Source organism: Rhinoraja longicauda, chromosome 42, assembly GCF_053455715.1.
Source record: "Rhinoraja longicauda isolate Sanriku21f chromosome 42, sRhiLon1.1, whole genome shotgun sequence".
NCBI lineage: Eukaryota > Metazoa > Chordata > Chondrichthyes > Rajiformes > Arhynchobatidae > Rhinoraja > Rhinoraja longicauda.
In genome coordinates this window covers 5,337,778-5,362,358 of record NC_135994.1, presented here as the reverse complement: position 1 = coordinate 5,362,358, position 24,581 = coordinate 5,337,778, and the positions used below count along the sequence as shown (strand labels likewise).

General features: G+C 51.5%; 1 protein-coding gene across 3 annotated transcripts in view; it reads right to left on the bottom strand.

The window, feature by feature from the left end:
- LOC144612060 (activin receptor type-1B) overlaps positions 1–24,581 on the bottom strand; it is a 56,785-nt gene that overhangs the window by 6,462 nt on the left and 25,742 nt on the right. Inside the window, exons 2-5 of one of the 3 annotated variants that reach the window (XM_078431584.1) lie at positions 9,940–10,170; positions 6,427–6,675; positions 4,451–4,681; positions 2,365–2,532 (exon numbers count right to left, since the gene is read on the bottom strand). In XM_078431584.1, coding sequence (XP_078287710.1) covers positions 2,365–2,532; positions 4,451–4,681; positions 6,427–6,675; positions 9,940–10,170 — 879 coding nt within the window. The remainder of the gene's footprint in view (positions 1–2,364; positions 2,533–4,450; positions 4,682–6,426; positions 6,676–9,939; positions 10,171–24,581) is intronic. The other 2 variants (XM_078431585.1, XM_078431586.1) reach the window with 2 other exon arrangements.

The window sequence follows — 24,581 nt, the reverse complement described above, 5'->3', positions numbered from 1 at the left end:
GCAACAAACGTTTCTGGGCAAAACGATTGATGCCGGGCGGTCACGGTGGCAGAGTTGCTGCCTCACAGCGAATGCACCGGATTCGACACCGACTACGGGCACCGTCTGTACGGAGTTTGTACGTTCTCCCCGTGACCCGCGTGGGTTCTCTCCGAGATCTTCAGTTTCCGCCCCACGCTCCAAAGACGTACAGGCTTGTCGGTTACTTGGCTTGAGAGAGCTAGATAGAGCTCTTAAGGATAGCGGAGTAAGGGGGTATGGGGAGAAGGCAGGAACGGGGTACTGATTGTGGATGATCAGCCATGATCACATTGAATGGCGGTGCGTACAGGCTCGAAGGGCCGAATGGCCTCCTCCTGCACCTATTGTCTATTGTCTATTGGTGTAAATGTAAAAATTGTCCCTAGTGGGTGTAGGATGGTGTTAGTGTGCGGGGATCGCTGGTCGGCGCGGACCCGGTGGGCCGAAGGGCCTGGTTCCGCGCTGTATCTCTAAACGAAACTAAATTAAAAAGGATGGGACGCATTTCCGGTCTGAAGGAGGGTCTTGACCCGAAACATCAGCCATCCTTTTTCTCCAGAGATGCTGCCTGACCCGCCAAGTTACTCCAGCACTTTTGTGTCTTATCTTCGGTGCAAACCAGAGTCTGCAGTTCCTTCCCCCACGGCATTCTGGTAAGCCTCTCCCGCGCGCCACGCCTTTGGTAACCAGTTGACCAGAATAACCGGGCATAGTCCATTTACAAGGTCAGACCCACCCTGACGTTTCACTTAGTCATCGAGTCAAGAACTCAGCCGCTGATAAAAAAAGGTTCAGATGAAAGTTCACAAACACCCAGAGGTGATTCATGGAGGTAGTGTAAGAAAATAACTGCAGATGCTGGCACAAATCGAAGGGTCTCGACCCGAAACGCCGCCCATTGCTTCTCTCCTGAGATGCTGCCTGACCTGCTGAGTTACTCCAGCATTTTGTGAATTCATGGAGGTGGAGTCATTATTAAAACCAGGCCGAAGATGGGCCCAAAAAGCCAGAGTAACTCAGCATCTCCGGAGAGAAGGAATGGGTGACATTTCGGGCGAGACCCTTCCTCAGACTGAGAGTCAGGGGAGAGGGAAACGAGAGATATCGACGGTGATGTAGAGAGATAAAGAACAATGAATGAAAGATATGCTAAAAAAGTAACGATGATGATAAAGGAAACAGGCCATTTGTCGCTGTTTGCTGGGGTTAAACGAGAAGGTGGTGTGACTTGGGTGGGGGAGGGATAGAGAGAGAGAGAGAGGGAGTGCCGGGGTTACTTGAAGTTAGAGAAATCAATATTGTCAGGTTACTCCAGCTTCTTGTGTCTACCTTCGGTTTAAACCAGCATCTGCAGTTCCTTCCCACACATTAAAACTAGGCCAGTCTTACAAAAGGACTGGACAAGCTAGATGCGGGAAAAATGTTCCCAATGTTGGGGGAGTCCAGAACCAGGCACCACACATTCTAAGAATAAAGGGGAGGCCATTTAAAACTGAGGCGAGGAAAAACTTTTTCACCCAGACAGTTGTGCATTTAGACAATAGACAATAGGTGCAGGAGGAGGCCATTCGGCCCTTCGAGCCAGCACCGCCATTCAATGTGATCACGGCTGATCATCCACAATCAGTACCCCGCTCCTGCCCTCTCCCCATACCCCCTGACTCCGCTATCCTTAAGAGCTCTATCTAATTTGTGGAATTCTCTGCCGCAGAGGGCAGTGGAGGCCAATTCACTGGATGAATTTAAAAGAGAGTTAGATAGAGCTCTAGGGGCTAGTGGAATCAAGGGATATGGGGAGAAGGCAGGCACGGGTTACTGATTGTGGGTGATCAGCCATGATCACAATGAATGGCGGTGCTGGCTCGAAGGGCCATCTAGGTTTCTATGTTTCAGTCTGAAGAAGGGTCTCGACCTGAAACGTCATCTAAATGTTCAGGGAGGAACTGCAGGTGCTGGTTTACACCGCAGATAGACACAAAATGCTGGAGTAACTCAGCGGGTCAGGCAGCATCTCTGGAGAGGAGGAAGGTCAGGCCTGAAACGTCACCTATCCATGTTCTCCACAGATGCTGCCTGACCCGCTGAGTAACTCCAGCACTCTGTGAAACGTCACCTATCCATGTTCTCCACAGATGCTGCCTGACCCGCTGAGTTACTCCAACACTCTGTGAAACGTCACCTACCCATGTTCTCCAGAGATGCTGCCTGACCCGCTGAGTTACTCCAGCACTCTGTGAAACGTCACCTATCCATGTTCTCCACAGATGCTGCCTGACCCGCTGAGTTACTCCAGTGCTTGCTCAGTGCCCTGGTGCTGTTTATAACACTAGGCCGCATGCTTACCCTGGGTGCCCACGATCTCCATGTGCAGGTGGGCCAGGCCGCTGACGGCAGACAGCGCCAGCTTGATCAGCTCCTCGATCGTGACCGTGTACTTGTTCAAGTAGTCGAAGAGCGAGCCGTACTCGTGATAGTCCGACACAAGCCACAGCTGCGTCCACGTGCCGTTATCTGAGGGGTGGACAAGGTCATAAGTGATAGGAGCAGAATCGGGCCATTCGGCCCATCGAGTCTACTCTGCCATTCAATCATGGCCGATCTCTCTCCCTCCCAACCCCATTCACCTGCCTTTCCCCCCATACGCACATGCATCACACCAAACACAGACATGCACACTCAAAATGCACCCCTCAATACACACACGCAGTGCACCCCTGAATACACACACCCCTCAATACACACACGTTCACAAGACTGCACACACCTCAATACACACACACAATAATGCACACTCCTTAATACACACACACACAAGAATGCACACACCTCAATACACACACACCTCAATACACACACACACCTCAATACACACACACACCTCAATACACACACACACCTCAATACACACACAAGAATGCACATGCACACCCCTCAATACACACACGCTCACAAGATTGCACACACCTCAATACACACACACAAGAATGCACACACACACAAGAATGCACACACACCTCAATACACACACACACCCCTCAATACACACACACAAGAATGCACACACACACCCAATACACACATTCGCAAGAATACACACACACGCTCACAAGAATACACACACACGCTTGCAAGAATGCACACACACACAGCCCTCAATACGCACACACATGCAAGGCACACACACACACAGCACCCTCGATACAGTCTCTGCAGAATTGCCACCAGTTGAATGGGCTTTTCTCTGTCACACCGCCAGCTTCAGAAACAGCTTCTTCCCCACAATTATCAGACAACTGACCAGTCCTCTCATAAGCTAACCGTGTCGACCCAATCTACCTCATTGCAGCCCTTGCGCTTTTTTTATCTGCAGTTTCCTTGTAACCACCACACTCTAACGCCGATCTATCTCTCCCTCCTAACCCCATTCTCCTGCCTTCTCCCCATAACCCCTGACACCCGCACTGATCAAGAATCTATCTATCTCTGCATTAAATATACCCACTGACTTCACAGCCGTCTGTGGCAAAGAATTCCACAGATTCACCGCCCTCTGACTAAAGAAATTCCTCCTCATCTCCTTCCTAAAGGAACGTCCTTTAATTCTGAGGCTGTGCCCTCTGGTCCTAGACTCTCCCACTAGTGGAAACGTCCTCTCCACATCCACTCTATCCAGGCCTTTCACTATTCTGTACGTTTCAATGTGGTCCCCCCTCGTCCTTCTAAACTCCAGCGAGTACAGGCCCAGTGCTGACAAACGCTCATCGTACGTTAACCCACTCATTCCTGGGATCGTTCTCGTAAACCTCCTCTGGACCCTCTCCAGAGCCAGCACATCCTTCCTCAGATACAAGGTTGCAGTTGAAGGATGCACAACAAGAAATAAAGCTGCAGGGGAAGGACGTGCTGGCTCTGGAGAGGGTCCAGAGGAGGTTTACGAGAACGATCCCAGGAATGAGTGGGTGGGTTAACGTACGATGAGCGTTTGTGGGCACTGGGCCTGTACTCGCTGGAGTTTAGAAGAATGAGGGGGGGGACCACATTGAAACGTACCGAATAGTGAGCGGCCTGGATAGAGTGGATGTGGAGAGGATGTTTCCACTAGTGGGAGAGTCTAGGACCAGAGGGCACAGCCTCAGAATTAAAGGACGTTCCTTTAGAAAGGTACGAGGAGGAATTTCTTCAGTCAGAGGGTGGTGAATCTGTAGAATTCATTGCCACAGACGGCTGTGGATATTTCTGCGGGAGAGATAGATAGGATTTTGATTAGTGCGGGTGTCAGGGGTTAGGAGGAGAAGGCAGGAGAATGGGGTTGGGAGGGAGAGAGAGATCAGCCATGATTGAATGGCGGAGCAGAACCAAGGGCCAGTGCCGCCATCGATGGCGCCACCATTAACCAAGACAACGTTCACGGGAGAACAGTCGGCCATACCTTTATTGTCGGCCGCGATGAAGCCCAGAATATTCTCGTGGCGCAGCATGACGGTCTGGTAGATCTCCGCCTCCCGGAACCACGAGCGCTCTTCCCGCGACGAGAAGATTTTCACCGCCACGTCGCCGCCCCGCCACTTGCCGCGCCACACTTCCCCGAAGCGCCCTTTGCCGATTATCTCCTGGAGGACAATGGTCCTGGCAATGGTGCGCTGCACAAACAACGGCAAACCTGCGGGGAGAGCGGGCCGGAGATGCCCGCCGACAATCAGCCAGGAAACCACCACGGGCACAACGCACACGCCGAGACACACACGCACACGCAGTGAAGCAATGATCACACACGCACACACACACAGTGAAGCAATGATCACACACGCACGCACACGCAGTGAAGCAATGATCACACACGCGCACAGTGAAGCAATGATCACACACGCACACACACGCAGTGAAGCAATGATCACACACGCACAGTGAAGCAATGATCACACGCACACACACGCAGTGAAGCAATGATCACACACGCACACAGTGAAGCAATGATCACACACGCAGTGAAGCAATGATCACACACGCACACACAGTGAAGCAATGTTCACACACACGCGGTGAAGCAATGATCACGCACGCACACACGCAGTGAAGCAACGATCACACGCAGTGAAGCAATGATCACACACGCGCACACACAGTGAAGCAATGATCACACACGCACACACACGCAGTGAAGCAATGATCACACACGCGCACAGTGAAGCAATGTTCACACACGCACACACGCAGTGAAGCAATGATCACACACGCACACACTCAGTGATGCAATGATCACACACGCACACACTCAGTGATGCAATGATCACACACGCACACACACAGTGAAGCAATGATCACACACGCACACACACACAGTGAAGCAATGTTCACACACGCACACACACGCAGTGAAGCAATGTTCACACACACAGTGAAGCAATGTTCACACACGCGCACACACACGCAGTGAAGCAATGATCACACACGCGGTGAAGCAATGATCACGCACGCACACACGCAGTGAAGCAATGTTCACACACACACAGTGAAGCAATGTTCACACACACGCGGTGAAGCAATGATCACACGCACACACACGCAGTGAAGCAATGTTCACACACACACAGTGAAGCAGTGTTCACACACACGCGGTGAAGCAATGATCACACGCACACACACGCAGTGAAGCAACGATCACACGCACACACGCAGTGAAGCAATGATCACACACGCGCACACAGTGAAGCAATGATCACACACGCAGTGAAGCAATGTTCACACACACACAGTGAAGCAATGTTCACACACACGCGGTGAAGCAATGATCACACGCACACACACGCAGTGAAGCAATGTTCACACACGCACACACACACAGTGAAGCAATGTTCACACACACGCGCAGTGAAGCAATGTTCACACACGCACAAACACGCAGTGAAGCAATGTTCACACACACACACGCAGTGAAGCAATGTTCACACACACACGCAGTGAAGCAATGTTCACACACACACGCAGTGAAGCGATGATCACACACGCGATGAACACACATGCACGCACACACGGTGAAGCAATGTTCACACGCGGAGAGGCGACGATACTTTACTGTCATGTGTACAGAGGTACAGTGAAAGGCATTGTTTTTGCCTACATCCCAGTACAATCACACAGTGGACCTGGCCTCGGCAGTGCACAAGAGTCTGTGCCGGCGTACACTGGCGCCCACAAACGTACAGAATGTTCACCACAGTCCCACCTACTACCTCCCCCACACATGGTGGCAGCCACTCCCCACCCCCCCTCGTCGGCTCCCCTTCCACTTCTCCAGAGATGCGGCCTAACCCTTCTGTCCTTTGTTGGCACGGCATGCCCTCCTCTCGCTTCCCCCCCCCCCCTCTGTCGCGCCCACCCCCCTTCGCCCGCCGGGCACCACCATACCTGATCCAGAGCCGGAGGTGGTCATGTCGAACATGAGGTCCTTCAGTGACTTGCCCTCAGAGATGTACATGTGGTCACAGGAGGGCTCCTCCATGTCCAGCTGGTTGCGGTCATGGTAGGCCCGCTGGTGGTGGTAGTGGCACAGAAACACCGCCACCATCAGCACCACGCACAGGAGGAAGACGGGCCCGGCGATCACCGCCGCCAACTCCACCGGGCCCCAGCCGTCAAAGGCATCGTGCTTCACACCTACGGCAGAGAAGCGGCACCGCCATCAGCACACGGCAACATCCCCACCTTTACACAAGGCCGAGGCGCGGCGTGTGTCCCCCTCCTCAGCTCCCCTTCCCTCCCACGCTCCAAAGACGTGCGGGTTTGTCGGTCAATTGGCTTCTGTAAGGTGCAAATTGTCCCTCGTGTGTCATGTGGTGCTAGTGTACGGGGGGGGGAATCGTTGGCCGGCGTAGACTCGAAGGGCCGAAGGGCCAGCTCCCAAGCTCTACCTCGAAAAGTCTAACGTCTAAAAAGAATCGCTTAGTGTTTTGATAATAGACAATAGGTGCAGGAGTAGGCCATTCGGCCCTTCGAGCCAGCACTGCCATTCAATGTGATCATGGCTGATCATTCTCAATCAGTACCCCGTTCCTGCCTTCTCCCCATACCCCCTGACTCCGCTATCCTTAAGAGCTCTATCCAGCTCTCTCTTGAATGCATTCAGAGACTTGGCCTCCACTGCCTTCTGAGGCAGAGAATACCACAGATTCACAACTCTCTGACTGAAAAAGTTTTTCCTCATCACCGTTCTAAATGGCCTTCCCCATATTCTTAAACTGTGGACCCTGGTTCTGGACTCCCCCAGCATTGGGAACATGTTTCCTGCCTCTAACGTGTCCAACCCCTTAATAATCTTATACGTTTCGATAAGATCCCCTCTCATCCTTCTAAATTCAGGCTGAAGAAGGGTCTCGACCCGAAACGTCACCCATTCCTTCTCTCCTGAGATGCTGCCTGATCTGCTGAGTTGCTCCACCATTTTGTGATACCTGGTACCATAACAGTAATCTTCACCAACCAGGGGGCAGGAGAGTTTCTGCCTCACAGCGCCGGAGACCCGGGTTCAATCCTGACCGTGGGCGCTGTCTGTACGGAGTTTGCACGTTCCCCCCCCGGGGGTTTTCTCCGAGATCTTCGGTTTCCTCCCACACTCCAAAGACGTGCAGGTTCGTAGGTTAATTGGCTTGGTGTATGTGTAAATTGTCCCCAGTGTGTGTAGGATAGTGTTAGTGCGCGGGGATCGCTGGTCGGCGCGGACCCGGTGGGCTGAAGGGCCTGTTTCCGCGCTGTATCTCTAAAAGTCTAAAAATAGCCAGCGTCTTGACATCAGACCAACAAATTAACGGGAAGACGAGAAATTGCAAGCAAGCATGTCCAGCACCTGCATTTCCTCCCCACTCATAGCTGCGCTAGTTCCATAAGATTGACCCTCAACAAGCAGATCCAATTGAACCTTTTTCGACCTCCTGGGGAAAATGCCTTTTGCAGGATCTCGGAGCGGGAGCGAGTTTCACGCTTTGCGCAAGTCCTGGCCGTTAAATCCTTGCACATTCGGACGGGAGAAACGGTTCCGTTCTTGCCACGGTGATTTTGAAAATGGCAGCGCAGGAACGGGGCACGGAGAAGTGCGGCTTTACGTTGGCGCATTTGCGCGCCGCTAGGGTGGCCCAGCGTGCTTTGCGGTCGCCGCGTCGGCTTTGAGCGCATCCGCAGTTGCCGCGCAGAGGGCGGCGGCCATTTTGCGCACAGGTGCACGAATCCTCCACTCGCTGAGCTCGGCTACTCCAACGCAAGGCTTGTACGTGTACATCAGGCCGAAGCAAGGATCTAAACAGTCCCCGTGTCCCGGGAACTAAGCAGGTCCAGCCAACTTACCGTAGCTTAGTTTAGTTTAGAGATACAGTGTGGAAACAGGCACTTCGGCCCACCGAGTCCGCGCCGACCAGCGATCACATTAACACTGCCTTACACACACTGGGGACGATTTTCACATTTATACCAAGCCAATTCACCGACAAACCTGCACGTGTTTGGAGTGTGGGAGGAAACCGAAGATCTCGGAGAAAACCCACGCGGGTCACGGGGAGAACGTGCAAACTCCGTACAGACTGCGTCCGTGGTCGGGATGGAACCCGGGTCTCCGGCGCTGCATTCGCTGTAAGGCGGCAACTCTACCGCTGCGCCACCGTGCCGCCCCAGGGACTTTCCCAGTGGGCACCATTGCCAACCTGGCACAGTGCCACTTGTTATACCCGAGACTCAGCCCCCTGCCACCACACATCCACCTCTTTGTGCCTGCTCCAGTGATACTGGCATGAGAAAGGAGAAGGCTGCCAGTTGGTAGGCAGGTACGCCACCCAGCGTGGATGCCACATGGTGGCGCAGCGGTAGAGCTTCCCCCTCACAGCGCCAGAGCCCCGGGTTCGATCCTGACTACGGAGTTTGTACGTTCTCCCCGTGACCTGCGTGGGTTTTCTGTTTCCTCCCAAGCTCCAAAGACGTACAGGTTTGCAGGTTAACTGGCTTCGGGAAAGATCGCAAATCGCCCCTAGCGATCGCTGGCCGGCGTGGAACCGGCAGGCCTTGCCTGGGCACTGCATCTGTACACTAAACCTGTGGGCGGCACAGTGGCGCAGCGGGTAGATATGCTGCCCTACAGCGCCAGGGACCCGGGTTCCACCCTGACGTCGGGCGTTGTCTGTGCGCAGTTCGTACGTTCTCCCCATGACCTGCGTGGGTTTTGTGCTGGAGGGTCAAACGCTGGGGGGGGGGGGAGGAGGGAGGGGAGGGGAGGGAGAGAGAGAGGGAGAGAGGGGAGAGAGGGAGAGAGGGGGAGAGAGGGAGAGAGGGGGAGAGAGAGAGAGAGAGAGAGAGAGAGAGAGAGAGAGAGAGAGAGAGACAGAGACAGAGACAGAGACAGAGACAGAGACAGAGAGAGAGAGAGAGAGAGAGGAGAGAGAGAGAGAGAGAGAGAGAGAGAGAGAGAGAGAGAGAGAGAGAGAGAGAGAGAGAGAGAGAGAGAGAGAGAGAAAGAGAGAGAAAGAGAGAGAAAGAGAGAGAGAAAGGGAGAGAAAGGGAGAGAGAAAGGGAGAGAAAGGGAGAGAGAGAAAGGGAGAGAAAGGGAGAGAGAGAAAGGAGAGAGAGCGAAAGGGAGAGAGCGAAAGGGAGAGAGAAAGAGAGAGAGAAAGGGAGAGAGAGAAAGGGAGAGAGAGAGAGAGAGAGAGAGAAAGGGAGAGAGAGAAAGGGAGAGAGAGAAAGGGAGAGAGAGAAAGGGAGAGAGAGAAAGGGAGAGAGAGAAAGGGAGAGAGAGAAAGAGAGAGAGAGAAAGGGAGAGAGAGAAAGGGAGAGAGAGAAAGGGAGAGAGAGAAAGGGAGAGAGAGAAAGGGAGAGAGAGAGAAAGAGAGAGGGAGAAAGGGGGCAGGCTGGGGATACAATCATCTGCGGTACTCCAGTACCTACCTTCAGGAGGAGGCAACTCCTCTTTATTGCAGAAGTCCTTGTAACAGCAGATTGTATTGACGTACTCTTTGTCACTCTGGCAGTAGATGGGTGGGTACAAGTCTTGCTGGGACACGCACAGCCGGATCTCGTGCTCAATACCCCGAATTCTGGAGCGGGAGGCTAGGCAAGCCCCGTCCGTCTCACAAGTCTGGTTTTCCTTCACACAATTCTTACAAAAGCACTTCAACGCTTGAAAGGAGAGAAAAAGAGGCTGTAAGGCTCGTCTCGGAGCAAAATCACACCAGTCCGGAGCCGCGCACAGGCCCCGCGGCCCACATTTAGCGGATTGCACGCAGCGGGTAGAGCTGCTGCCTCACGGCGCCGGAGTCCCGGGTTCCATCCCGACCACGGGCGCCGTCTGTACGGAGTTTGCACGCTCTCCCCGTGACCTGCATGTGTTTCCTCCCACACTCCAACGACGTACAGGTTTGTAGGTTAATTGGCTTCTGTAAAATCTCAGCGAGGGGGGCCGCCGGAGGGGGCACAAAGTGGGACCTGGGTCACGGCGCCAGGCGGAAGAGGGCACTGCCCGAGCCGGCAGCCTGCCCGCTTTCCAATAGACGCAGGAGTAGGCCATTCGGCCCATCGAGCCAGCACCGCCATTCAATGTGATCATGGCTGATCATTCTCAATCAGTACCCCGTTCCTGCCCTCTCCCCATACCCCCTGACTCCGCTATCCTTAAGAGCTCTATCCAGCTCTCCCTTGAATGCATTCAGAGAATTGGCCTCCACTGCCTTCTGAGGCAGAGAATTCCACAGATTCACAACTCTCTGAGTGAAAAAGTTTTTCCTCATCTCCGTTCTAAATGGCCTACCCCTTATTCTTAAACTGTGGCCCCTGGTTCTGGACTCCCCCAACATTGGGAACATGTTTCCTGCCTCTAACGTGTCCAACCACTTAATAATAGGGCGGCACGGTAGCGCAGCGGTAGAGTTGCTGCTTTACAGCGAATGCAGCGCCGGAGACTCAGGTTCGATCCTGACTACGGGTGCTGCACTGTAAGGAGTTTGTACGTTCTCCCCGTGACCTGCGTGGGTTTTCTCCGAGATCTTCGGTTTCCTCCCACACTCCAAAGATGTACAGGTATGTAGGTTAATTGGCTGGGTAAATGTAAAAATTGTCCCTAGTGGGTGTAGGATAGTGTTAATGTACGGGGATCACTGGGCGGCACGGACTTGGAGGGCCGAAAAGGCCTGTTTCCGGCTGTAAATATATGATATGATATGATAATCTTATACGTTTCGATAAGTTCCCCTCCCATCCTTCTAAATTCCAGTGTGTATAAGCCCAGTCGCTCCAGTCTTTCAACGTACGACAGTCCCGCCATTCCGGGAATTAACCTAGTGAACCTACGCTGCACGCCCTCAATAGCAAGAATGTCCTTCCTCAAATTTGGAGACCAAAACTGCACACAGTACTCCAGGTGCGGTCTCACTAGGGCCCTGTACAACTGCAGAAGGACCTCTTTGCTCCTATCCGGGGTTAAGTCCGCGCCCGGGTGGCACTGGAGCGGGAACACAGGGGATTTCCGGGACCGCGGGAGGTTGGAATGTATCCTTAGCAAGGATGGGGGAAGTGGTTGATTATTAATGTTCAGTATTTAAGAATATTTGTTGTCCTTGAGTTAGGGTGGTGGGTACATTTAGCATTGTGCACATTATTGTCAATAATTGATCACATTTACTTTTGGTTAAAATAAAAGATGGGGCTGGGGGGAGGGGAGGGAAGGGGGGGTGGGGGAAGGGAAGGGGGGGGGGGGGTTGGGCGAGGACAAAGAGGGACCATTGGCGATTACATTGAACACTTGGTAACTTTGTTGGCGCCCATTAGATGGAGACTCTTGGCATACCTCGTGTGTGGTATGCAAAACAAAGAAATTCACTGTGACATGTCATGGGTGTTAACAACGCCTCAGGAAGGAACTGCATACAATGGAGATGACGTTTCCACTAGTGGGAGAGTCTAGGACCAGAGGGCACGGCCTCAGAATTAAAGGACGTTCTTTTAGGAAGGAGATGAGGGGGAATTTCTTTAGTCAGAGGGCGGTGAATCTGTGGAATTCTTTGCCACAGACAGCTGTGGAGGCCACAAGTCAGTGGATATTTTTAAGGCAGTGGTAGATAGATTCTTGATTAGTGCAGGTGTCAGGGGTTATGGGGAGAAGGCAGGAGAATGGGGTTAGGAGGGAGAGATGGATCAGCCATGATTGAATGGCGGAGTGGGCTCGATGGGCCGAATGGCCTAATTCTACCCCTATTCCTTATGCTGGTTTAAACAGAGGCAGGGGTTCACTTGCACCTCCCCCCAACCTCAACTACTGTATCGGAAGAAAATAACTGGAGATGCTGGTACAAATCGAAGGTATTTATTCACAAAATGCTGGAGTAACTCAGCAGGTCAGGCAGCATCTCAGGCAGCATCTCAGGAGAGAAGGAATGGGTGACGTTTTGGGTCGTTGCCCATTCCTTCTCTCCTGAGATGCTGCCTGACCTGCTGAGTTACTCCAGCATTTTGTGAATAAATACCTTCAACCACAGTACCCGCCCCTTTGACCTGGTTTCACACCTTAGACTTCCTTATCTCTGTGTCTCCCTCGCCCCTGACATCAGTCTGAAGAAGGGTGTCGACCCGAAACGTCGCCCATTCCTTCTCTCCCGAGATGCTCCCCGACCCGCTGAGTTACTCCAGCAATTTGTGTCCGTCTTAAGGAAAGCTCACTCAACACAGCTAGTGTTTTTTTTTGCGTGGAAGTGCAGTGGTCGCTGTTTGGCAATGGCAGCTCTTTGGCGGCTTAAAATAAAAGCAGGCTCATTGTATTTCCCAGTAGCCGTGACAGCTAAGCAGTGAGTTATGAGCGCGGGGATTTCTACAGCACGCATCGAGCCCCGGGGGGGTTGCCGAGACTTGGCACGTCCAAAGCCGGATGCAAGTGGAAGTGCCTGGCAGCTTGGCAAACCGGTTCTCCCCGGAGACGATCTCCCTCCCCACCCCCACTTCCCCTCTCCTCCCCCGCAGAGCTCCCACCTTGTGCCCAAGGGCAAAAAGAACAACAGGAAAGAGAGAGAGGGAGGGAGAGGGAGAGGGGGAGGGAGAGAGGGAGGGAGGGAGGGAGGGAGGGAGGGAGGGAGGGAGGGAGGGAGGGAGGGAGGGAGGGAGGGAGGGAGGGAGGGAGGGAGGGAGGGGAAGAGAGGGGGAGAGAGGCAGGACCACATCCCCAAGTCCAGCGCCCACACATTCCAAGGTGGCGCAGCGGTACAGTTGCCGCCTCATGGCGCCAGAGACCCGGGTTCAATCCCAACTATGGGTGCAGTCTGTACAGAGTTTGCACGTTCTCCCCATGACCGCGTGGGTTTTTAGTTTTTTCTTTAAGAGATGCAGCGCGGAAACAAGCCCTTTCGGCCCACCGGGTCCGCACCGCCCAGCGATCCCCGCACACTAACACTATCCTACACCCACCATGGACAATTTTTACATTTACCGAGCCAACTAACCTACATGTACGTCTTTGGAGTGTGGGAGGAAACCGAAGATCTCGGAGAAAACCCAGGCAGGTCACGGGGAGAACGTGCAAACTCCGTACAGGCAGCGCCCGTAGTCGGGATGGAACCCGGGTCTCCGGCGCTGCATTCGCTGTAAGGCGGCAACTCTACCGCTGCGCCACCGTGCAGGCCTTTTCCGGGTGCTCCCACACTCCAAAGGCGTTCAGGTTAATCAGCTTCATTAACATTGCAAACTGTCCCTAGTGTGTGTAGGATAGTGGTAGCTGGCCCTCTGTCAATGCCCCCCGGTGTGTAGGTAGTGGATGAGAAAGTGGGATAACAGAGAACTGGTGGGAATGGGGGGAAAATGGCTAGTCGGCACGGACTCGGTGGGCCGAAGGGCCTGTTTCCACGCTGTATCTCTAAAGTGTAAGGTTTAAACAGAACTGGATGATGATGAGCAGGAGGTGGGTGGGGGTGGGGGGGAGGGGTACAATCCCATCACCCACCTCCTGTTTTACTTGGGCCCCTTTCTTTTCTCAGCGGGCAAATTGGTTGAAGGACACAGCACGGAAACAGGCCCTTCGGCCCACCGAGTCCACGCCGACCGTCGATCCGCCCGCTCACACCAGTTCCATGCTATCCCGCTTTCCCATCCACTCCCTGCACACGAGGGGGGCGATTTACAGAGGGGCCGGTTAGCCTGGCAAACCCGCACGTCTCTGGGACGCGGGAGCAGACCCACCCGGGAGCGGGGATAGCGCGCAAACGCCACGCCGACCGGCGGCACGCCGAGGTCAGGGCTGAACCCGGGTCTCTGGCACCGAGAAGCCGCGGGCCTACCGCGCACTTACAAACAGCAAGAAGTCAAGATGTGGTCAGAAGGAACTGCAGATAAGACACAAAAAAGCTGGAGTAACTCAGCGGGACAGGCAGCATCCCTGGAGAGGAGGAATGGGTGACGTTTCAGGTCGAGCGGTCTGAAGAAGGATCTCGACCTGAAACATCACCCGGTCCTCTCCAGAGATGCTGCCTGTCCCGCTGAGCTTTTTTGTGTCTCATCTTCAGCTGATGTATAGTGACGGTCACAAAACGCTGGAGTGACTCAGCGGGTCAGGCAGCATCCCCGGAGAGAAGGAATGGGCGGCGTTTCGGGTCGTAGACCCTTCTTCAGACCGCAGAACTGCAGACGCTGGCTGACAAAGAAAGACACAACGTGCTGGAGTAACTCGGCCGATCAGGCAGCATCTGCGGAGGAGAATGTCATGCCTTCCACCGCAATGCATTTCGCACGATTGGGGTTTTTTTTTTGCGCAGTCTTTGAAGAACGTTGTGCATAATTTATTAATTATGCGATCCTATTAGCCCCAATAAATTTGAATAAAAAAACATATGGAAGAAATCCGATTATACAGTGTTATCCGTATCTGGAAACAATTAAAACTCACCTTAAAATTGAGTGCATTATCTTTCTTCCCAGCTATTGTAAATAATCCTTCTTTCAAACCGTCTGTCTTAGATAGTGGATTTGTTCAATGGAAAAGTTATGGAATTAAAACGTGGGAGACCTCTATCATAAGGGAACTTTTCTCTCTTTTCAGGAATTGCAACAGAAGATCGGGTTCAATGCTAATAATTTGTTTAGATATTTACAACTGAGAGATTATGTAAAATTACATACGCAAGAATATAGATTTAGAGGTCCGGGAATTCTTGACGGATGTTTGAACCGTCATTACAATACAAATAAATTAATATCTTATATTTATAATTCATTAATTTATTACTGAATAGCTTTTGTGCTTTGAGTGAGGTGCAGCACCTGCAATGCGACCTGTACCTCATCGTACTTGCGCTATGACAATGTGCGGCACGGTGGCGCAGCGGTAGAGTTGCTGCCTTACAGCGAATGCAGCGCCGGAGACTCAGGTTCGATCCTGACTACGGGCGCCGTCTGTACGGAGTTTGTACGTTCTCCCCGTGACCCGCGTGGGTTTTCTCCGAGATCGTCGGTTTCCTCCCACACTCCAAAGACGTGCAGGTATGCAGGTTAATTGACTGGGTAAATGTTTAAAAAAATTGTCCCTCGTGTGTGTAGGATAGTGTTAGTGCGCGGGGATCACTGGGCGGCGCGGACCCAGTGGGCCGAAGGGCCTGTTTCCGCGCTGTATCTCTAAAACTAAATCTAAAAAAAAAGACAACGAACTTCAAATAAATTTTTAAAAACACAGAACTTTGGATATTCGAACAGACGGCGCCCAAACCAGGCGACTATTTGCGTGCTAGCCACAGAAGCAGATCTACGATCAACACATTACAACAGCCCCACGCGTTCCATCCTGACTACAGGCGCTGTCTGTACGGATTTTGTACGTTCACCTCGTGACCTGCGTGGGTTTTCTCCAAGATCTTCATTTTCCTCCCACACTCCAACGACGTGCAGGTTTGTAGGTTAATTGGCTTGGTATAAATGTCAATTGTCCCTAGTTGGTGTAGGATAGTGTTAGTGTGCGGGGATCGCTGGGCGGCGCGGACTCGGTGGGCCGGAGGGCCTGTTTCCACACTGCATCTCTAAAATAAAACTAAACATGTTCCCAGAGGGCTAGTAGGCGCAACTAAATCGCAAGCTGTGTGTTTCTGAATCTGGCGCAGTTGCAAAATCTATGAGCTAACAGCAGCAAAGTTGCCGCCTTACAATGCCAGAGACACGGGTTCAATCCCGACTACGGATGCTGTCTGTACGTTCTCCCCGTGACCGCGTGGGTTTTCTCTGGGTACTCCGGTTTCCTCCCACACTCCAGAGTTTTGTAGGTTAATTGGCTTCGGCAAAGATTGTAAATTGTCCCTGGTGTGTAGGATAGCGCTAGCGTGCGGGGATCGCCATTTCGGTAAGCAGAACCCGCCTTTCGCTCTGCCTCTCGCAGTGTAATCAGTGTTTTGGGGGAACAGTATGTGTGATGATACCATTAAAATGCAGAATATATCCAGAACAAGGGGTCACAGTTCCAGAACAAGGGGTCACAGTTTAAGGATAAGGGGGAAGTCTTTTAGGACCGAGATGAGAAAGTTTTTTTTCACACAGAGAGTGGTGAATCTGTGGAATTCTCTGCCACAGAAGGTAGTTGAGGCTAGTTCATTGGCTATATTTACGAGGGAGTTAGATGTGGCCCTTCTGGCTAAAGGGATCAGGGGGTATGGAGAGAAGGCAGGTACGGGATACTGAGTTGGATGATCAGCCATGGTCATATTGAATGGCGGTGCAGGCTCGAAGAGCCGAATGGCCTACTCCTGCACCTATTTTCTATGTTTCTATCTACCTGAGAACACTGAAAAAGTCTGGTCTGCCCCAACAGCTGCTGACGACCTTCTACCGCTGCACCATAGAGAGCATCCTAACGCATGGCATCCCTGTGTGGTACCTCAGCTGCACGGAGGCAGAGAGGAAAGCTCTTCAACAGGTAGTCCATAGAGCTCAGAGGACCATCGGAACACAGCTACCAGCCTTGGAGGGCATCTACAACACACGATGCCTCAGAAAAGCCACCAGCATCCACAAAGACTCTTCACACCCCTGCAACAGTCTGTTCAAACTTCTACCATCGGGCAGACGATAAAAGGCCTTCTACGCCCGCACCTCCAGACTCAGGAACAGCTTCATCCCCAGGGCCATAGCTGCTATGAACCGGTCCTGCTGAGCCGGATGGTCACATCGCACAGTAAACCGGCACAGATCAACTTGCACTTTATTCTGTCTTAAAACTGTTTCTAATTTTGTTTCACTGGGTTGTATAAATGTATACTGACTAGCTAATTAATTTATTGCTAATTAATTTATGGGAGGCGCATTCCCAATCTCGTTGTACCCCTGTACAATGACAATAAAGATATATTGTATTGTATCCATCAATTCACAGATTGTTGTTATTTTTCTTTCTAAATGTTTCTGCAAGTTTCGGCCTACTAAAATGGCCGCCGTGACGTACTACGGTTTTTAAGGTCGAGTGGCCTATCTTGCTCTGCTCAGTTATCTTTGGTACGAAGCAAGGACGATGGACAATTAGTTGCTAGGCAACGGTTACTCCCCGGAGACAGGCAAAGATAAATCACGGTATGGATGAGGCACAGATCGATCCTAATGCAAACCCTCGTGAAATGAAAATCCGCTTCAGAGTAGAGGAGCTCACGACGGCACTATAGATAGCGTCTCCTTGCTAACTGGACAACTCCTGACAGGACACATTAAGATGTCCACCGAAGACAGGCACAAAATGCTGGAGTAACTCAGCGGGACGGGCAGCATCATCTGGAGAGAAGGATTGGGTGACGTTTCGGGTCGAGACATCTTCTTCCGACTGAAAGTCACGGCAAAGGGGAAACGAGAGATACAGACGGCGATGTGGAGAGATAAAGAACAATGAATGAAAGATATGCAAAAAAGTAACGACGATTAAGGAAACGGGCCGCTGTGAGCTGTGTGTTGGGTGAGAACGAGAAGCTGGTGTGACTTGGGTGGGGGAGGGATAGAGAGAGAGGGAATGCCGGGGCTACTTGAAGTGAGAGAAATCAATATTCGTACCACTGGGCTGTAAGCTGCCCAAGCGAAATATGAGATGCTGTTCCTCCAATTTGCGTTTAGCCTCACTCTTGACAGAAAGGTCAGTGTGGGAATGGGCGAGAGAATTAAAGTGATTGGCAACCGGGAGATGTCCAGCACTGTCTCACAAACTCGGGGCAGCCCGTGTCTGCTGGAGCCACACGGTCACACCACCTGGGAACTTCTGCTGCCCGGTCGAACACTCAGTGTGGTGGCCAAGCAACGAACATCAGTGACTTGATCAGGGATGGCACGAAAACAGAAGAGGCAGGAACTGCACGCGTGATCACGGACAACATGGGCACATGTGTACGTACGCACATGCGTGTACACGTACGCACACACACACACACGTGTGAGTTGCACTCCCTCTTCTCCCCTCTCCCATCGGGCAAAAGGTACCGAAGTGTGAAAACGCACACCTCCAGATTCAGGGGCAGTTTCTTCCCGGCTGTTATCAGGCAACTGAACCATCCTACCGCAACCAGAGAGCAGTGCTGGACTACTATCTACCTCATTGGTGACCCTCGGACTATCTTTGACCGGACTTTGCTGGCTTTACCTTGTCCTAAACATCATTCCCTTATCATGTATCTGTACACTGTGGACGGCTCGATTGTAATCGTGCGTTGTCTTTCCGCTGACTGGTTAGCGCGCAACAAAAGCTTTTGACTGTACCTCAGTACACGTGACCACACACACACAAAGCTCCACAAAACATCGCTGATGCCATATTGAGAATATTGTGTTCAGCCTCTTACTGGAAAGGCGTTGTCAAGCTGGAAAGGGCGCAGAGATTTATGAAGATGTTATCAGGACCAGAGGGCCTGAGCAATAGGGAGAGGTTGAGCAGGCTGGGACTCTATTCCTTGGAGAGCAGGGGAATGAGGGATAATCTTACAGAGGTGTACAAAATCATGAGAGGAATAGATCGGGTGAATGCATGATCTATTACCCAATGTAGGGGAACCGAGAACCAGAGGACATAGCTTTAAGGGTGGGGGGGGGGGGGAGATTTAATAGAAACCCAAGAGGCAACACAAAGGGCAGATGGGGCAGGAACTATCACAACATTTTTTTTTAAAAACACATTTGGACAGGGACACGGATAGGACAGGTTTGGAGGGATGTGGGCCAAACGCAGGCAGGTGGGATTAGTGTGGATGGGGCATGCTGGCCGGTGCGGGCAAGTTGGGCCTGTTTCCACACTGCATGACTATGACTAAAACACCCCACACCCTTTTCCGATCAACGGCACAAGTGCACTGACACTCCCCCAAGAAAACAAGAACTGGGAGAGTCTCTGGACAGTTGCCAGCATCGGCAAAGCAAGGAGCAAGCGAGTGAACAGGCGCCTGCACGTACACTCTCCCTCCCTCCATCTTGCTCCCCCCTCCATCTTTCTCCTGCCCCATCTCCCCACTCTTTCTCCCTCCCCCTCTTTCTCCCACCTCTCCCTCCCTCCCTCCCTCCCTCCCCTCTCTCCCGCAGTTCAAGTCAGGACGACAACAAAAAAGAAAAATCCACCTTTAAAATCAGTTCAAGCCCACAAGGTCACCGCAGGCTTCCTTCAATTTGGACGCAGCACTCCAGTGTCCATTAGGTGCCTTCTGCTGACGGAAGCAGTGCACAAAATGCTGGAGTAACTCAGCGGGTCAGGCAGCGTCTCAGGAGAGAAGGAATGGGTGACGTTTCGGGTCGAGACCCTTCTTCGGGTCTCGACCCGAAACGTCACCCATTCCTTCTCTCCCGAGATGCTGCCTGACCCGCTGAGTTACTCCAGCATTTTGTGAATAAACACCTTCGATTTGTACCAGCATCTGCAGTTATTTTCTTACACAAAGCAGTGCATACAGCACTTCCCCACCTAGCCAGCTCAATTGTCTGATAACAGCTGGGAAGAAACTGCCCCTGAACCTGGAGTTCTGCACCCCTGTCTGCATCTTGGGTGTGCAAAACAAAGAATTTCACTGTGACAAAGTATGTGAAGTACGCCCCCCTGGAATGCAACTCACGATGACATCAGCCATGATCACAATGAATGGCGGTGCTGGCTCGAAGGGCCAAATGGCCTCCTCCTGCACCTGTTGTCTATGTTTCTATGACTCCGGACTGTCAAAGCCACCCCAGCCCGACATAAAAGCAGCTTTTTTCCCCGCGAGTAGTAGCTCTATTCAATAACCAAAAGTCTGTAAGCCTCTTTTTGCTCTGGTTTATTTCACTCGCTTGTTTAAACTGTAAGTATCACAAAATGCTGGAGTAACTCAGCAGGTCAGGCAGCATCTCAGTAGAGAAGGAATGGGTGACGTTTCGGGACGACACCCTTCTTCAGTCTGAAGAAGGGTCTCGACCCGAAACGTCACCCATTCCTTCTCTACTGAGATGCTGCCTGACCTGCTGAGTTACTCCAGCATTTTGTGATACCTTCGATTTGTACCAGCATCTGCAGTTATTTTCCTGTTTAAACTGTAATGTATTCTTAATGTTTTGTGCTTTATTCTTAATTGTTTACTGTGTGTTCGTGTTGTTACTTGAGAGCGGAGCACCAAGGCACATTCCTTGTAGGTGTACATACTTGGCCAATAAACTTAAACTTACTACTTACTAAGATTATTAAGGGGTTGGACACGTTAGAGGCAGGAAACATGTTCCCAATGTTGGGGGAGTCCAGAACAAGGGGCCACAGTTTAAGAATAAGGGGTAGGCCATTTAGAACTGAGATGAGGAAAAACCTTTTCAGTCAGAGAGTTGTGAATCTGTGGAATTCTCTGCCTCAGAAGGCAGTGGAGGCCAATTCTCTGAATGCATCCAAGAGAGAGCTAGATTGAGCTCTTAAGGATAGCGGAGTCAGGGGGTATGGGGGGAGGGCAGGAACGGGGTACTGATTGAGAATGATCAGCCATGATCACATTGAATGGCGGTGCTGGCTCGAAGGGCCGAATGGCCTCCTACTGCACCTATTGTCTATTATCCATTCATTCATTATGACCTCTATCTCCCTCAGCCCTGCTATGGTAGTCCTTAAGGGTGACACAGCGGGTAGAGCTGCTGCCTCACGGCGCCAGAGACCCGGGTTCGATCCTGACCCACCAATTCCGTGCCAATCAGCGATCACCCCGCACACTAACACTCTCCTACACACACACACACACACACACACACACACACACACACACACACTGGGGACAATTTACAATTTTTTTTTTACCAAAGCCAATTAACCGACAAACCCGCACGTTCTTGGAGTGTGGGAGGAAACCGGAGCGCCCGGAGAAAACCCACGCGGGGAGAACGTGCAAACTCCGTGGAGGCAGCGCCCGTAGTCGAGGTGGAAGCCGGGTCTCTGGCGCTGTGAGGCAGCAACTCTACCGCTGCGCCACCGTGCCGCCAAGCTGCAGCACAACCTCCTTACTTGGTGGATGCAGGGTTCAGAGCTTAAAACTAGAACTTAGAACTGGGTCTCCATCAAAGATACTAGAGGAGCAAGATAGACCACTCGGCCCTAAAAACCGTAGTACGTCACGGCGGCCATTTTAGTGGGCAGAAACTTACAGAAACGTTTTAAAAGAAAAATGACAAAAATCTGTGAATTGATAGATGAGATATATTCTGCATTTTAATGGTATCATCACACATACTGTTCCCCCAAAACACGGATTACACTGCGAGAGGCAGAGCGAACGGTGGGTTTTGCCTACTAAAATGGCGGCCGTTACGCTCCGTTGCGTACTACACTTCAGCATAGGCGATTTCAACCAAAGATACTAGAGGAGCAAGAAGGACCACTCCGTTGAAATCGCCTATACTGAAGTGTAGTACGCAAAGGAGCGTAACGTCCGCCATTTTAGTAGCCAAAACCCGCCGTTCGCTCTGCGTGTAATCAGTGTTTTGGGGGAACAGTATGTGTGATGATACCATTAAAATGCAGAATATATCTCATCTATCAACTCACAGATTTTTGTTATTTTTTCTTTTTAAATGTTTCTGCAAGTTTCTGCCGACTAAAATGGCGCCGTGACGTACTATAGTTGTTAGGGTCGAGTGGTCCATCTTGCTCTGCACTATTATCTTTGCTGTTCCCATAGTTTTGAGTTTCCGACACCAACTAAATATTTTTGGGGCCTTTTTGTTTTCTATACCGAATTAAATCCACCACGGATTTACAACGGAGTGGTCCATCTTGTCCCTCCGGTATCTTCGGTCTCGATGCAACAAATGTATTTCACTGTATCTTGGTACGCGTGACAATAAAAGAACCATTGACCCATTCCCTGACAAACCGTCCAAAAATAAAATTAAATCCACGAAGTTGCACAGTTACATGCGCTTAGGCGACAGAGAGCGTGACAGAATGCGGCTTAGCAGTTAAGAGGTTTATAACGCGTGGGGAGGAACTGCAGATGCTGGTTGGAACAGTAGACCCAAAATGCTGGAGTAACTCGGCGGGACAGGCATCATCTCTGGAGAGAAGGCATGGGTCGAGACCCTTCAGACCCTCTGGAGAGAAGGAATGGGTGATGTTTCGGGTCGAGACTGTCTGAGGATGGGTCTGGACCCAAAACGTCACCCATTCCTTCTCTCCAGATATGCTGCCTGTCCTGCTGAGTTACTCCTGCACTTTGTGAAAGAGGTTTATAACTCCAGGTGACACACAGTTAAGACACACACACACAGTCAAGACACACACACACACAGTCAAGACACACACACACAGTCAAGACACACACACACACACAGTCAAGACACACACACACACAGTCAAGACACACACACACACAGTCGAGACACAGACACACACACACACAGTCAAGACACAGACGCACGCTCCTGGAGAGCCGTTCAGAACAAGGCCCAAATAAAATCGACTTTCTGAAGGGGTTTTAGTTTTAGAGATACAGTGCGAGAACAGGCCCCTTGGCCCACCGGGTCCGTACCGACCAGCGATCCCCGCACACACTAACACCATCCTACACACACTAGGGACGATTTACATTTATATCAAGCCAATTAACCTACAAGCTTGTACGCCTTGGGAGCGTGGGACAGTTTCACCCAGAGTTGTGAATCTGTGGAATTCTCTGCCACAGAAGGCAGCGGAGGGCAATTCACTGGATGTTTTCAAGAGAGAGATAGATTTGGCTCTTTTGGCTAACGGAATCAAAGGAGGTATGGGGTACTGATTGTGGATGATCGGCCATGATCATATTGAATGGCGGTGCTGGCTCGAAGGGCTGAATGGCCTACTCCTGCACCTATTTTCTATGTTTCTATGGATCTCGAAACTAAAAAGACTGAGGGAAGAGGGTTTCAGTCAAATGCCTGAGCAAAGGCTAGGACAACACAGAGACGGAACTCTGGTTGCGAACAGATGGGAACGATCAGCTTTCTCACCATTTATCGAGTCTAGAACAGAACGAGACTTGTGAACAGCAGGTTTGCAGTGGTTGCTTAATGCTTGCTATGTTTTAATGACTTAATGCTTGCTATGTTTAAAAGGCACTGCATTAGCACATAGGATCAGATCAAAATTTAAGACCAAATTGCATGTCCCAAAACATTACAGACAAAACATCACACCAGAAAAGTTAACCGTGTTAATAGGTTATCGGCTAAACATTTTTTGTTTAGTTCAGTTTATAGATAGTGCGGAAACAGGCCCTTCCGCCCATCAAGTTTGCATCGACCAGAGATCCCCGCACATTAACACTATCCTATCCTACACAAGGGACAATTTTTTTTTTACACTTATACCAAGCCAATTAATCTTTGGAGTGTGGGAGTAAACCGGAGCACCCGGAGAAAACCCACGCAGGTCACGGGAAGAAACTCCGTACAGACAGTACCCATAGTTGGGATCGAACCCGGGTCTCTGGCGCTGTGAGGCAGCAACTCTACCGCTGCGCCACCGTGCCGCCCATGGTCAAAAAGCAGCCATTTTAAGTAGAAGAGACCGTGTTTCATCCAGAGATTTGGGCCCAGTGACACACACACAACAGCGAAGAACGCAAAGTGCTGGAGTAACTCAGCGGGTCAGGCAGCATCTGTGGAGAACATGGATAGGTGACGTTTCACAGAGTGCCGGAGTAACTCAGCGGGTCAGGCATCTCTGGAGAACATGGATAGGTAACATTTCGGGTCAGGACCCTTCTTCCGACCCAACCCGAAATGTCACCCGTCCAAGTTCTCCAGAGATGCTGTCTGGCCTGCTGAGTTACTCCATCATTTTATATCTATCTTTGGTATAAAGCAGCACCTGCAGTTCTGTTTTATCACCATAAGCTATACTGGCCTCCTGTTAGACTTGAGCGATACAGGCCGTTCGGCACGCCGAGCCCGCGCTGACCAGCGATCAACGTGCACTAGCACCTCCCACACACTAGGGACAATTTACAATCTTTACCAAAGCCAATTAACCGACAAACCAGCACGTCTTTGGAGGGTGGGAGGAAACCGGAGCTCCCGGAGAAAACCCATGCAGGTCACGGGGAGAACGTACAAACAGCACCCATGGTTGGGATCAAACC